At 43.1% G+C, this 15,590-nt stretch overlaps 1 protein-coding gene across 1 annotated transcript; it reads left to right on the top strand.

Moving 5' to 3' along the window:
• The first annotated feature begins 9,217 nt into the window (after positions 1 to 9,217).
• Positions 9,218 to 13,225, top strand: CYTL1 (cytokine like 1). Its single transcript, XM_075929171.1, has 4 exons — positions 9,218 to 9,470; positions 9,553 to 9,597; positions 11,016 to 11,144; positions 11,303 to 13,225. Exons 1-4 carry the CDS (start codon positions 9,327 to 9,329, stop codon positions 11,384 to 11,386), a joined length of 402 nt encoding a protein of 133 aa, XP_075785286.1. The 5' UTR covers positions 9,218 to 9,326; the 3' UTR covers positions 11,387 to 13,225.
• The last annotated feature ends 2,365 nt before the right edge of the window (positions 13,226 to 15,590 follow it).

The raw sequence follows: 15,590 nt of genomic DNA, 5'->3' as shown, positions 1-15,590 counted from the left end.
TGAAAAGGATAAATGGAAAACTCAACCTACTACCATGTTAAGAAAGTCTTTCTGGTTTCCTGTTTAGCTGAACCAGTTGGTTATAGACAGCTGAATTCTCAATCTCATTCACTGTGTGTGTTTTAGTGAATTAACACTGCTGAAAGGTGCTAGAATGCTAAATCCTGGGGAGTGAATTCCTCCATTTACCTACAATCAGACACCACATTCACCGGGGGGTTCCTTACCATTATGATCTAGAGGGGCATCGTCTATGGGCGAGTGGGTAGCTCAGACCCCAGCCCTTGATCTTGTTAGTGGGCTTACAGCAGAGATGACTTTGGCCCACTGACTGTACTTATTTGTACTGCCCCAATTCATTCATTGCTAGCTGTTAAGTTTCACACCATTCATCATTGTGAAGATCACCACAAGCAGTGATAAGACCTGAAGCTATGTAACATATTTTGGAACACGGGTGTGGGGGTGAGTGTGTGGGGGGAGAGTTTATTACTTTGTGCATGTGGTTTCTCGTCCACCTCAGATCAACAAATATGGATCTAAGACTAAACCAGAATCTAGAAATGTTGCATAGGCCTTGTCACTGCAAGGAAACGGTGTGTTTTGTCCTTAGGGTAATTAACACAAGCTTTTCCAGTAAAAACACATTAAAGACCAGGTACGTTAATTTTATCTTGAGGTAAAAGTCTAACCTATTGCGCATAGATCCCATACACCCCCAGGATAGACTGCACCTAGTTTTTTTCATGGTAAAGCTAAAGTGCCTGCAGTTTACTATGTTTTTCCCTTGGCATAGCTCATGTGTAACCTGAGGTTTAAAAAAAAAAAAACACCCACTTTTTTGGCAGCAAAGACAAGTCTCTCAAGCCCACATGACTAGAATCAATAAGTCTGGTGGTCACTGCTGAAATATGAGCATCGGGACTGCAGCAGTTCAATCATAGATAGCAGTGTATTAATCTCTACACCGCTGTGAGGTACGGCATTAGCACCATTTTATTGATGGAGACCTGAGGTAAAGAGAAATTAAGGCTCAGCTCCTTGAAAGGTATTTTGACTCTAAACTCACACTGAAATCAGTGTTAGGAAACAAAACACCTTCTGAGGGCCTGAACCTAAGTAACTCGTCCAGAAATTACAAAAGAAATCTGTTGCAGAGCTTGAAATTGAATGCAAGTCTCCTGAGTTCCAAGTCTGTGTCCTAACCACTGGACCATCCTACTTCTAAGACCCCTCCTCTCCATACACATTGTATAGAATATAACTTTAACGTAACTTGCAGGAATTAGTACAGTGCCACTGCCCTATTAATAGGTCACCCAGGTTTTGATTTCTGTGGGTTCTACTAGTCAGAACATTTGGGCTCTACTCCAGTCCTGACTATTTCGTGAGGATTTGTTTTTCACTTGATGTAAAATAAATGTCTTTGAGTGGCAATATCTGTTTGCTCTTAGTACAAGGAAACAGCAGGAATGCTGGGGCTGACAATAGGATTATAAGAACATAACATAAGAACATAAGAACTGCCATACTGGGTGAGACCAAAGGTCCATCTAGCCCAGTATCCTGTCTGCCGACAGTGGCCAGCACTAGGTGCCCCAGAGAGGGTGGACCTAAGACAATGATCAAGCGATTTGTCTCCTGCCATCCCTCTCCAGCCTCTGACAAACAGAGGCCAAGGACACCATTTTATCCCCTGGCTAAGAGCCTTTTATGGACCTAATCTCCATGAAATTATCTAGCTTCTCTTTAAACTCTGTTATAGTCCTAGTCTTCACAGCCTCCTCTGGCAAGGAGTTCCACAGGTTGACCACACGCTGTGGAAGAAGAACTTTCTTTTATTATTTTTAAACCTGCTACCCATTAATTTAATTTGGTGTCCTCTAGTTCGTCTATTATGGGAACTAATAAATAACTTTTCTTTATCCGCCCTCTCCACACCACTCATGATTTTATAGTCCTCTATCATACCCCCCTCAGTCTCCTCTTTTCTATTTATAGAATTATTAAATAATTCAGGATGAAAGATTAAGCAGTAAAGAGAGTTCATCCACAAACAAAAGACATTAGAGTTTCAAATTAACTAATGTGTAGTAACAATGGCAACCGTCATTTCAGGGGTACTAGACATCAGCTAGTGGGGATCTGTGCGCCATAAAGCTTTACTAAGAAGTCCACATGACTAGCAGAGAACACTGATATTAAAAATGACTTGCACAAGTCTCTCTTGTGCCAGTTTCCAATAAAGGCAAGCTGTATCTATTATACCTATCCAGTGCATCTGCACTGAGGGTCCTTAATCAAGCCCACCAATGGGGATGGGAGCACAGGGAGCAATTGCCCCAGGGACCAGCAATTCAAAAGGACCTGGAGCTCTGGCTGCCACCACTACTGCAAGGCTATGTCTAGACTGCAGGCGGATCTTTCGAAAGAGAAATCCGCTTTTTCGAAAGAGAGCACCCAGCGAGTCTGGATGCTCTTTCGAAGACGGCCTCTTTACATTGAAGAACGCCTTCTTTCAAAAGAGGAACTTTCGAAAGAAGGCGTTCTTCCTCGTGAAATGAGGTTTACCGCCATCGAAAGAAGAGCCGCGTTCTTTCGAAATAATTTTGAAAGAACGCGGCTTGAGTCTGGATGCAGGGGAAGTTTTTTCGGGAAAGGCTACTTTTCCCGAAAAAAACCCTGAGTCTGGACACGGCCCAATAGTGGTAGGTGCAGCTGGAGCCTCAGGCCCTTTAAATCACTGAGAGCACTAGGCAGCATGCTCCACACAGCTCAAGGGAGAGGGAGCATGCAGCATGGTCCAGGTGAGGCTGAAGCCTGGCTGCCCCAAGCTCCACCCCCCTTCCACCCGAGGCCCCACCCATTCTAAGACATGGAACTGGGTCCACCCACACCTTGCCCAGGGGCCTGGCGAATCTGACAGCCCCACTGTTTCTACAAGTTCAACTACATCAATATAGCTTCATTAGTGCAGAAATAAATAAATCCCAGTGTAAACAAGCTATTACAGGAAGCCCTGGTATCTAGAATAAGCCCCTGAATACCTTTCTGTAGTGGGGAGATCAAAGTTTGCTAAAACAGTTCATCCCAGCTCTAAATACAAGGACTGTTATTTTTGTCACAACAGAAAGCTTGGCTAAGGTGTTTCAAAGCACTTCCTAAATACACAGGGCTGAAAGAAAAGCCTTTTTTCTGTGTTTTCACCTTTTTAATCAGTGGTTTATTTCATGAAGTGCCTGATGGCAGCCTCCAAATATTATTAATAAAAACATTCACTAGACAAGTCTTCAACTTTGAAGGGATAATAAAGAAAGTTGTTTGGAGTCTCAGTGGGCTGTTCAAACATGATAGGAATTTCTGCCCATACAGCAAGCTCTTTCATTTTTTAGGGGGGAAAAAAGCTGTTTCAATTTTTAGTAATTTAAAAGCAAACAAGATGGTGTAGCTCAAAAATGTAAGTAGTTAAGTCATGGGGATACTTCCAGGTCTCTGTTTACTTTTATAAGGAATTTTGCATTCTAAAGAATAAACAAACTAGTTGTAATTTCCACCATGGGTGGTGGTGACATCATAAACCATAAGAGTGAAGGTCATATGGTAGTGTGACATATGATCAACAAGACAGAAATTTGCTTATTGAATTTACATACACTGAAGGTATTTCTTTATAACAACCATCACCTTGATCGTTATCAAAGATTGAACCTGGCTCTTCCTAAGCCACAGGCATGAACATTTGGAATTTCAGCTAAAAGGCTGATTTAGTTTCCTCTGAATTCAGTGGGCTTTGAATCAGTCTCACGGTTCACACTCAGAATACTATCATGGTTCCCACTCAGAATAACAAACTCAGATCCTCTGAGAGGCAAGCAAAGAAGACAACACATAACACACATTAAGTTATATATTGTTTTCCTCCATGAAAGCGGTCAGGGGGAGTTCAGATGTGAAACCAGAACTTGTGACCCATTTTCAGAGGTTGCTAGCTTCTGCTAAGAGTAATTCCATTTCTGTGTCCATTGAAGTCCAACCAGGTTCACATAGATAAGTGAGCAGCCAATAGAGGGTAATGGATTTTAGTTACTATGTAGCTGGACCAGATTTGTACCAGGTACTCTAAATGTGAACATTTCCATGTCCCATTCTCAGACCTCAGTGTCTAGAGCTGGGAGCATCTCTCTAAGTTCAGTGGTCACCTTAAAGAAAGTGAATAATTTTTTGCCCATATCAGGGACATAAGTTGAATAAGCTGTTCCTAGGGGTTCTGCTAGCTAGAAGCTTGTCAACGCAGCTACAAATACTAACAAGTGAAAAATAGTTCTCTGTTATTTCCTTAACTGAATAGCCCGGTTTGCATGCTGAGAAGTGTCCATGTGTTGGTGACTTTGGCCGACATCCCGAGCTACTCACTTGGGTATGGATGAACAATGTGTGAGAGAGCCCACCCAAAGATGAGATGATGTAGGTGAGAAAAATAGACCTAACTTCTTCTTTCAGTAAAATAGCGCATTTCTTAAAACCAGCCTCTATTCAATAGTATTTAGTGTAGCTCATTTTTTAACTGTCACAGCTGGCCTGTGACTTAATGCATCAGGTAGCTTTCTCCATATTCAGGTTCACCAGAAGGGAAAAAAAAATCACTACTGCTAGTGATGAATGCTAGAGGTGAGCAAATAATTCATCATGAAAAATTTGGCATATCTAGCTTCTTTTTCCATGCACAAGATGTGTATACACAGTCTATGATTTTCTGAAATTTATTGATTATTTGAACTATTCCAGATTTTGTTCCTAGCTTTGGGCATGATGCAGTGCAGCGATGTATCACCCCAGGAGTCCATGTGAGTGAGGAACTGCTCTCTCTTTATGAGTGCAAGTCAATTTTACCACTTCCTGTGCCAGGTCAGTTAGGCTAGTGATTACTTGGGAGTGGGGGATGGTGTAGAGAAAGAAGACAGGTGGACCCAAAGCTCTGCTCAGTCAACATGCACTAGGGTAGGGGGCAGTTTTCTCCCTTTGAAGAAAAAGAAGCAGGATTCAGCACAAAGAGGCAGTTAGAGGTGTTACCTCTTTCTCCTCTTCATTGCCACTTTCTTGGTCCTCAGGTGCAAAGTAGCATCTGCATATGTATCTACCTCTTGGGATTGCTCATATGTAACTCATTGCAAATATTTGATACCAACAATTCTAAATAGCCATCTTTCTAGCCAGGGTCTGGTTTTGGCGGAGCCAACAGCAACAGAGACATTCTGGGGTCAGGGTGGGGGAGGGCGTGAACAGATGAGGCAGTGCTCCATATAAAATCATAGCACAGGAAGGGCCCTCAAGAGGTTTCCACCACTCACGGCAGGACTAAATATTGTCTAGACCAATGAAAATATTTTGATGTATTAGCTCAGTTCTGTTCACTCATTGTCAGCTCAGAGAATGATTTTTTCTTTTCCTTATATTAGTCTATTCTGCAGTTGATTGACACTTAAAACATTTAGAAGGCTCTGAACATGTAACGTGCAATCTAAATGCTGTTATTAAGTATAACATGTTTTTGTTAAGTATTATGGTAATCAAAATAGATATTTATAAAAAAGATCCATGTGCTTTTAAAAAATTCAGACATCTGAGGCAAGGACAAAAGTTGTTTCTTACAGATCTGGCATACATTTCTAGCTTAAGGGAAATAACAAAAGAATGAGATTTAGAAAATAGAGGTTTTTATTTCACTGAAAAAACTGAGGTTGTAATATAGGAACACTGAGAGGAAAGAGAGTGTAGTGCTTAAAATAGTGAGCAGGACTTAAGATCTGGACTTGATTCCCATTTCCACCATGTTCTTCCAGTGTGGTCTTTAACAAGTCACATAAGTTTTGGCAATGTTGAGCCAAGCAAAGTCTGAGATTTCCCAATTGTTCTCATGCCACATGGATATGAAAAGGGCCTTTCAAAAGTTTTCACAGAAGTCTCATGGGAGGAAGCGTGCAGACAAAGCAAGACAATACTCAGCAGGTTAGTGATTTGAGTACTCCCCTAGAAAGGAGGAGAGACAGGGTTGAGTCCTTACACAGCCTCATTTGAGAAGGTACAGTAAAACTCCATTAATCCGGCATCCAATACTCCGGGACTCCTGATGGTCCGGCACCATCAGGAACCCGGAAGTGCTTGGGCAGCCGGACAGGCTTCTCTCATTCAGCTGCTGCTGAAACTGACCAGCAGCTGAATCAGGGAAGCCGGGAGCAGAGCAGCTGGGGTGCTGCCAGGTTGGTCTCGTAGCGCTGCCCCTCGGGGCTGCAGGACCAACCCGTCAGCACCCCAGCTGCTCTTGGGGACCCCTGGGGCAGAGCAGCTGGGGTCCTGCCGGGTTGGTCCTGCAACGCCGTCCTTTGACGCTGTGGGACCAACCCAGCAGCACTCCAGCTGCTCTGCTCCGCTCCAGGTGTCCCCAAGAGCAGCTGGGGTGCTGCCGGGTTGGTCCCGCAGCCCCAAGGGGCAGCGCTACGGGACCAACCCGGCAGCACCCCAGCTGCTCTATTGCAGGCTTCCCCGATTCAACTGCTGCTGAAACTGACCAGCAGCGGTTGAATCAGGGATGCCTGGGGCAGAGCCGGACTATCGTAAAGGGGGGCCTATGAGGGTTTGGGGTGGCATCCCCTCCCACCCCACTCCAGACCCCTCATAGCTCCCCCTTCTGATAGTCCGGCATATCTGATAATCCGGCACCCCCTGGGTCCTAAAGGTGCTGGATTATCGGAAGTTTACTGTATATAGGAACCTAAATTTCCTATGGTACAGTGGTTAGGGTTCACCCAGGATATCACCTATCCTACCTTCTATCATTTATCATGAAAAGCTTCAAATGGTCTTTTATACCATGGCAGAATGACACTGATTTTGAAATCTCATAAGTTTTCATGAATTGGTAAAAACATTTCTAACCCAACTGTAGGCCTAAGAGGGTCAGTCAGTTTTGAAAATAGGATTTGGGCCTGGCATTAAGGAGACCAACTCCTAAATACCTTTAAAAATCTAGGCCTTGCACCGGAGCAACCTGGAAGATTATTAAATCACTGATTATTTGATAGAGGCTGTTATTAAATTAAACTAATATTTTATGTCATTCAGGAACTTTAGAAAGGTGGTTACAAAAGGGAAGATGTGCTATGGAGTAAGTGCCTGTACAGGAAGTGTAGCACTTCCTGGAGGAGTCTTTGGTTTTCTATAACACACTTACTGCTGGGACAGAAACAAGCAGCCCAGGACAGGGCAGTCACAAGCTCAACTCCTAAGTTTCTTGCACAGGTGCACAAGGCACCTGTGCAAGGCAGAGAGGAAGGCCTCCCCAACCTCAATTTAGCCTCCATCCTGTGTCACACCACCTCCATATTGATGCACATAAGCTTGGTACACTAGCATTTTGGTCTTGATAGTAAGCTTGGAGTTGTTCCATGCTTTTTTAGTTGGTCTGACAAAGGTGGTGGCAGCCTTTCCAATGTAAACATTTAGTTCTTCATCCAGTGAGAGGTTGGTGGTCATTGTAGAGTCTAAGAAGCTGAACTTTTGGGCTATTTCTAGTTGTTTTGCTTTTCAGGTGATTGAAGGATCTTGTGGAATTCCCTGTCCTAATACAATCATTTTCTTAATGCTGGTGGTGAGAACAAGTGTCTGACAAGTATCTGAATGGTGGTCCATGAGTTCTTGTAGTAGATCATCATGAACAACGAGGGCAGCAGCATGAGCGAATAGGGGTTCCCGGATTAGCAGCTTTTTTACTTTAGTGAAGTTCTGTGCAGAGACACAGACAGCCTCAAAATTACATGTGATGGCCTGAAGAAAGCTGTAGGTCTCACTGTCAGCAAGGTTACCCCTCTCAAATTGCACAGCAGTGAAATCATTACAGACAAAAGCAAGCAGTTGTCCTGTTGGGTTGAACCCTATTCCGAGCAATACACGTATGAAAGAAACATCACCAGGAAATCACTGAACCAAACACTAACTCTACAGGTCATGCCAGAATTAGATGTGGACCCCACCGTGGAAGAGACAGCAAATCAGTGGTCTTGCTTATCAAGTGGCAAGGCTCCTGGAAAAGATGACATCCTAGCCAAATCCTCCAGTGCGGAAAAGATAGCCTACTATCCTTTCTTCCTCAGTTGCTATTTAAATGCTAGAAAGAGTGTGAGGTACTAAAACAGAGATGTGATACAAATATCATCTGTATAAAAATAATGGTGAAAAGGATGACCAACAAATGCAAGAGTATCTCGCTGCTAAATAGCAGGAAAAGCTTTCTCGAAAGTCATCTAGTGTGCCTACAAGAACTGGCAAATCATGTGTACCCCAAATCAAGGCTGGAAGATCAACCAGACATGATATTTTCCCTTTGACAACTCCAGGAAGAGTGCAGAGAGCAAAACTGACCATTGTACACTGCCTTTGTAGACCTAACCAAAGCATTCGAAAAAGTTAGCAGAGCAAATCTATTTGAACATGGAGTGTATCTCCACAAAAGATCAGGTGTCTTCCTACTGTCATGACTTAAGGCAAAGACTAACGTCAAAAAGGTACACTATCCATTTACCATAAAAAGAAAGTGATCAGAAATCTAGTCTAATGTTGGGAGGTTTGGTATGAAACATGTTTTCCTTTTAATCTCAAAATATTGACTGTGTAGATACAGATAACAGAAATGACAACCACAACAAAAACAAACAAAACGCACCACACTTCCAAACTCAGCAACATCTCCAAGACCAACAGAGGATGTGTGCCACTAGAGCAATTTTAAATTGTTTTCTACTGTAACTAATACCACATTATATGACCTCTCTCTTGCTGGCATAGATTTAGAGAAACTTGTTTCTCTTTATGCATGTGAGCAGCCACACAAAAGAGACTACTTGTGTTCATAACAGGAAGCATGTGCCTAAATGGTTGCAGGAGGGGATTCTGCAACTCCACAGTAATCCTGTGTTGCTTATTACACATACTTGTTTTCTCTTTTAGAGGGTTCCCAGGTTGTTTTCTCTAGGGGATAAAGTGTACCAGTTATGTTTGTTTGGTTATCCTCACTCCCTCCTTTCCCTGCTCCAGGGCAAAAAAAAAAAAAAAAAAAAAAAAAAAAAAAAAAAAAAAAGTGCTAGCAGCTTTGGCTCCCAGGTTGGCAGGAAATTTAAAACCAGCAGTGAGCCGCTGTTTGGACCAACCCCAAACATTCTTTTCATTGATACAAGAGCCTATTTAAGGTGGGAAGTCCACTTGTCAAACTTAGACTCCACCGAAACCTATCAGTCGTTGTGTAACCATTAGCATTTATTGACATATTCTCCATAATGAAGATGCTGCTGTGTTTGTCTGTGCTGCTCTCTGTTTTTCTGTTGGCTAGTTCAGCTCCTCCAACATGCTACTCAAGGATTCTGTCTCTGAGCAAAGAAATCATGACATCATTTAAGAGTTTACAGAACACTGAACCTGTGGTGAGTTGATACTTTGATTGTTGCTTTTGAAACAAATCTCCCTAGAGACAAAAATTGCAATGGTCTCTATTCTTTACTACAGGACCCCTGTGTGGAGATGCTGCCCACGCTCTACTTGGACATACATGTAAGTTTACACTACTGTACTCTTGTTTTTACAACTGTGAATTAAAAGCAGCTACTGAAAACAGGGCAAGTGAGATACATGTGGAATATGGATTGAAGCTATTTTTGAAAGTTTAACTAGAAACAATGAAAAGCTGCACTGTAGAATGACACTTACAATTATCTGTTTCACCTGAAGACGTGGGTTATGACCACAAAAGCTCATGATACCATCTACATTTTTGGTTACTCTCTAAGGTGCTTCAGGATCATTCATTGTTTATGTTTTTTAATTTAAAATTGTGGGAGGGGGGTCTGAAATTTTTCTTCTTTAAAATTTTGGAAGTGATTAAATAATCATTTTTTAACAATTTGCATATAAATTTGTTTTAATGCAATTTTACCAGCAAGTACCATCTATATGAGAATGCATGAGAATAGTTCAGGGGTCAAAAGCAGAATCAAGACCATTTTGTCTTTGTTCTGGGTGTGTTATGTGTAGCTCATACCCATTGCTAATCTAATGAACTGAAGAGGAGAATTGCACTGCTGCATTTCTCTTTTTAATCAGTTGTCACGCCTTGAGCTATCTGAAAGTTTTCCATAGGAGGCAAAAGAATGGCAGCCATAATAAAAAAGCCATGTCCATTCCCCACAAAGGAGGTGTGAGTCCTTCTTTTGTGCAAGCACCTCAAGATCGGGAGCTATGCAGTAGAATGCACCTTGGTATCTTTTCCTCACAAGAAATTGGGGGGGGAAGGATGGAAGGGGACAAAAATGTTGCTGCAGGCAGCAAAATCTAATGAAGTCAGTGAAGGACTAAGATCCAATAACTCCTTTGTTCTATGCCCGGCTTTGCCACTGACTCACTGCAAGTGCAAAGTATCATTTAACTTCAGTGCCTCAGTTTCCGTGTTTTACAAATGGAGACAGTAATAATTTATTCACCCACTTTACAGCAATGTGGTGAAATTAGTAAAGCACTGTGAACACAGTTCCACTTGACCCTTATGCTACCGTCAAGTGAAGAGGTAGGCAAATTATGACAGAGAGCGCTTGGTTAGTGTATATTATAACAAACTGACATGCTCTTATTGAAGGAATAGGCCAAATTCTCCTACATAGGATTCCATTGACTCCAGAGGGTTATGCTGGCATTGTCTTCTACAAAAGTATGTCAAAAGCCAGTGATGTTATCAAACTGAAGAGCGGTGTGAGGGGGAGGGGCCATGCTATCAACAAAGATGGAGCAGACAGCCTTGTTATGAAATACTGATTTTTTTTTTTGCATAATACATGGGTTGTTTAAAAACATGTATGAATGGAGTTGGGAGTTGTCAATTTCCATGAGGGGAAATAATCGAGAGTGTCTGACCAGTGGTGTAATCCCTCCAGTACTGCAGCCAAAGTTTCACAAATCCCTTTTTCCATGCCTTGCAGAATTATTGCGTGTTGGCAAAACTCCGTAACTTTGTGGCATACCCTGCATGCCAAAGAGTGCCGCAAGTGAGTGCTCTGAAGGAAAAGATTCGGAGCCTCTACACCATCATGATCTCTTTCTGCAGAAGGGTATGTACATTGCTACTATTACATCTGCTTCTAGACAAATCCAGCTGCCATTGGCTTCAGTGGAGTTGGGTCAGGCCCTAAGCATCTTGATATTTTCCACTGCTGTCAGCCTCCTCACTGCCCATTTATAACACTGATCTTTGCTCTTCTTTCCCTAGGACTTAGCGTTCCTTACCGATGATTGTGATGCTCTGGAAATCCCTATCCTGTCTCCTATTGATCCCTCTGTTGTTCAGAGCTGAGAGAGTCAGGCCACAGGAAGCACCTGGGATGGTTTGAAGGAAGCCACAAGCCCCCTACCCCAAAATGCAACTAACTACAACATTAACAACTTTGTTCTTCTTCAAGCACACTAGCACTATTATCTCAGACCTACCCATGTTTCTCAGCCTTGGCAGGAAATGATCTGCATGCCTTACATACCTATCAAGCTGCTATTGAAACTATGGTTAGAAAGCATTTTAGTCCTTTGGCATTTGATGTTTCGGTTTAGCCAAATTAGAAAATAATGTGTTATTGGATCAAAAATTAAATGCTGGTGTAGTTACTTTTCCATGAATAACGACATTCATACAAAGAAAAATATGATTCATGGGGTAACAGAGGTTCCGCTCTCATTAGAGGTAGTCTTGCAATTTTCTATTTTTCTAAAGCAGTTGATAGAAGAGTTTATACATCTCTGTACTTGTTTAGTTTATACATGTATGTTGATCACTTTCAACCTTGTATGTATAAAAAGTAGCCCTTGGGTTAATGGAAATCTCAGTGAAAAACTAAATAATAATAATAAAAACCCTTCTACCCAGAGAAAGCAGCATCACATTATGTCCATTTCACATGCACACAGAAAGATATCACCCCTCTAGCTTCCCCCCCCCCCCCCACAATCACACTTTAAACTTGGATTTTTTTTTCCAGCATGAGCTGCTTTTAGATTTGTTTCCATGACAATGCAAACATATCCATGCCTGCAGAATGAAGTGGTGTTTAGAAATGTCATCAAAATGTGTTAGACAGTTTTGGAAACTCCCATTTTAAATGCTCCTTTATTAATATGGCTACTAGTTGAATATTTATTTTTCATTCAGTTTCTGTGTTATGAATGTTTAACTTGGTGAGACATCAGTTTAGGAAGTTTATTCAGAATTCTGAGTGATAACGGAGTCATGAAAATGTAATACATATATTGGACAAAAAAAGCAGCAAGACTGGAAACTCCATGAAAATATCCCATCTAGTCTGAGGGCTTTGTGGCCCTGAAGCATGTACAGGGAGTGAGCCCCTTCCACACCCCACACCTTTGCAGCTCATGAAGATCCGGTTAGAAGAAACTCTTGAGACCCCTTGAAGTTGCAACTACATTCACAGATGGTTCCTTCCACTACTCTGTGCCACTGGTCCCTACTTCATGAACTCTCATGCTGGTTGGTGTGTTGTTCTCCAGTGTTACAAACTCTTATGACTTTATTAACCATCTGTTTGTCTGGTGTTTTCTGAAAGCCTCAACTCCTGGGCTACGTCTAGACTGGCATGATTTTCCGGAAATGCTTTTAAAGGAAAAGTTTTCCGTTAAAAGCATTTTCAGAAAAGCACGTCTTTTGCTTTTTTGTTTGTGCTTTTGCGGAAGAGCGTCTGTGGCCAATCTAGACGCGCTTTTGTGCAAAGAAGCCCCGATCTCCATTTTCGCGATAAGGGCTTTTTTGCGCAAAACAAATCTTAGCTGTCTACACTGGCCCTTTTGCACAAAAGTTTCAGGAGCAAGGGCACAATCATTAATGGAGTTCTTGGGGAGATGGGTTAGACCTATTGGATTAGCTTCTGAGAAGGGAGAATGTTATAGTGTGTAGAAACTGGAACTGAAATGAGGACTCCTACACAATGTTCCAGCAGAGGGCTCTGCGTGACTTTAGACAAGTCAATGTAAACTTCTCTGGGCCTCGCTTTAGTCATCTCTAAAATTAGTATAATATTTACCTACCTGGCGGGAGTGCTCTGAGTTTCATTACTTTTCATCTGAAAATATCAAATAATTGTGAAGTATCGAAGTATAAACCAAAAATTACCATGTAGATTAATAAAGATTTAAGAAACAAAATATGCCTACAGAAATCAAAATGAGAATTCCAGTAAAAAAAAAAAACACATTGTCATAAGCAAAAAAGACTAACTCCTTTGCTTGAAGAATAAGTTTGACCTTGACTCTGTCCTGGTGAGTTGAGTGTGTGCTATTAACATCTCAGCTGTTCCATGTATTCTGAATATGAGGTTTATTTGAAAACTATCCCAACAACCTCTATAATCCTAGACTGTATGGAATTAAGGGCCAATGAAACACCATGTCAGAAAGTAGAACAGGCAAAATGAGAATGGGGAGGTACCATGATATTCTCATCTCAGACTCCTCTAATTTGTATATGATCTGCAAATATCCATATAGAAAGGCATCTGTAAGATCTTAAGGCTTTGTGTACACTAGAGAAATACAATTTGCTAATCACCACTTCATTCCCATACCATGCCTGGACCCACATCTATGTCCACATGCATTCCTCAAATTTCTCCTAACAGATATCCACACCCACTATTTGGTTTGGTCTTGCTTCCAAACAAGGCTCATCACCATGTGATGATCCACATGTTGACTTAACAGCCTTAATAGTGCAAGTTACCTGGCTGGAGAAGGACTATTTGTCTGCTGTGTTTTCTGCTCAAGCCTCTTCCTGGTACTGAAAATACTACACACCCCTAGGAAAACATTTGTAAACAGTTTGCCAACCTCAACTTTTTGAAAAGCATTGACCTGAAGTCAACTCCATTAGCAGCAAGTGTATCTCAGAAGAAAACTATTAACATGCTGATAACAGGCCAGGCAGAGCACAAGTACTGGTGTCTCTCTGGAGCAACCAAGAAATCGAGTCATTGTTAAACTCTGCTAGAAAAACACACGTCTATAATTAAGTGTCTGAGCACCTGGACATTTGGCTTAACAAGCACTGCAGAAATATTAAGGGCCTTACAAATCAAGACTAGGCCCATGATAATAGCAGCCAATCCAGGGCAGAGGGGAAAATCCACCCATTTTGAGAAGGCCTAGACTTGACCTTCAATTAAGCCCATTTTGACTGTATCCTCCTGTGACGGGGTGGTCCATCCCCGCACTGACCAAGGGAGGAGCAAACCGGGTTGCTGGGCTGGGCAGGCCTGGCCCCTGCAGCAGTGCTGGGCATGCTCCAACTGCGGGCCAGGTATAAAGGCCAGGGAGACAGCTCAGTTGGGGCAGGCCTGGGGGGGAAGGAACTCCTACCCAGCCTCTGAAGCCCCAGCTGGACCCACCCCTGGAGCAAGAGCCACCGGGCCAGTCACCTCCGCTACTACAGTCCCCGGGCTGAGCTCGATCGCAACGCTGACTACTGTGGGCTGCCTGCCCAGCCGCTGTTGACGCCCCCGTCACTGCTGCCCTAGACGTCAGGCCTGCCAATGTCATTGCCGTCGCTAGCCCAGCGCCTACAGGTAGGATCTCCATCAGCCAGAGGGCTGGGGGAGGAAGCAACCCAGGCCAGGGGACAGGAAAAGCCCTGGCGGGCTTGGCATGTTTCGGGGAGAACTCCCCGCTGAGCCAGTGGTGGGAACCACCCACCACTGATAGGGCCCTGGGTTGGGGACCAGTGGAGAGGGAGGGCCCGGGCCCCTCTACCTCATCCTCCCAGAGCCTGGACTAGGCCTCAGGGTCTGCATGTGTAAGGGACTAGGCCTCAGGGCCTGCGTGTGTAAGGGACTAGGCCTCAGGGCCAACTGTGCGGGGTTGGGCGCCCCACCACACCTCCAAAGCATTTGCAACCCCTCCCATCTTGGTATCATCTGCAAACTTAATAATCATACTCTCTCTGCCATCATCTAAATCATTGATGAAGATATTGAACAGAACTGGCCCCAAAACAGACCCCTGCAGAACACCACTTGTTGTACCCTTCCAACATGACTGTGAACCATTAATAATTACTCTGAGAATGGTTATGCAGCCAATTATGCACCCACCTTATAGTAACCCCCATCTAGGTTGTATTTCCCTAATTTATTGATAAGGTCATGCGAGATCATGTCAAATGCCTTTTAAAGTCCAAGTATACTATGTCCACCACTTCTCCCTTATCCACAAGTCTTGTGGATATGTTCCAATGGGGTCTGACTTTCAGAGGGTTAGGAGGGATAATGGAAGGGATTTCTAGGCTCCAGTGAACTCTGATGTTTTTTATATTAAGTGGCCATACAGTATGTGGCCTTACATGCGGGTGAAGGTAGCCCCCTTGGTAGGGAAATACCTACTCCCTCCCTTTCCATTTGCAAAATGCAAAGCAATAGCTGCTTCCCCAGTTTCCAGAGGCCATTCAGCGCACATGCACACACACACACACACCCCCTCCCCCCCCCCCCACACACACCCCCTCC

This window comes from Pelodiscus sinensis, chromosome 5, assembly GCF_049634645.1.
Source record: "Pelodiscus sinensis isolate JC-2024 chromosome 5, ASM4963464v1, whole genome shotgun sequence".
Lineage (NCBI taxonomy): Eukaryota > Metazoa > Chordata > Testudines > Trionychidae > Pelodiscus > Pelodiscus sinensis.
Note: the sequence above shows the minus strand (reverse complement) of the source record. Positions and strands in the feature narration are given on the sequence as shown.

Excerpts from the sequence above, each read along its gene's own strand:
- CYTL1 (XM_075929171.1), top strand. The coding sequence starts at position 9,327 with ATGAAGATGCTGCTGTGTTTGTCTGTGCTGCTCTCTGTTTTTCTGTTG. Across the intron at positions 9,471-9,552 it reads TACAGAACACTGAACCTGTG|GACCCCTGTGTGGAGATGCT; the intron begins GTGAGTTGATAC and ends TCTTTACTACAG. Across the intron at positions 9,598-11,015 it reads CGCTCTACTTGGACATACAT|AATTATTGCGTGTTGGCAAA; the intron begins GTAAGTTTACAC and ends CATGCCTTGCAG.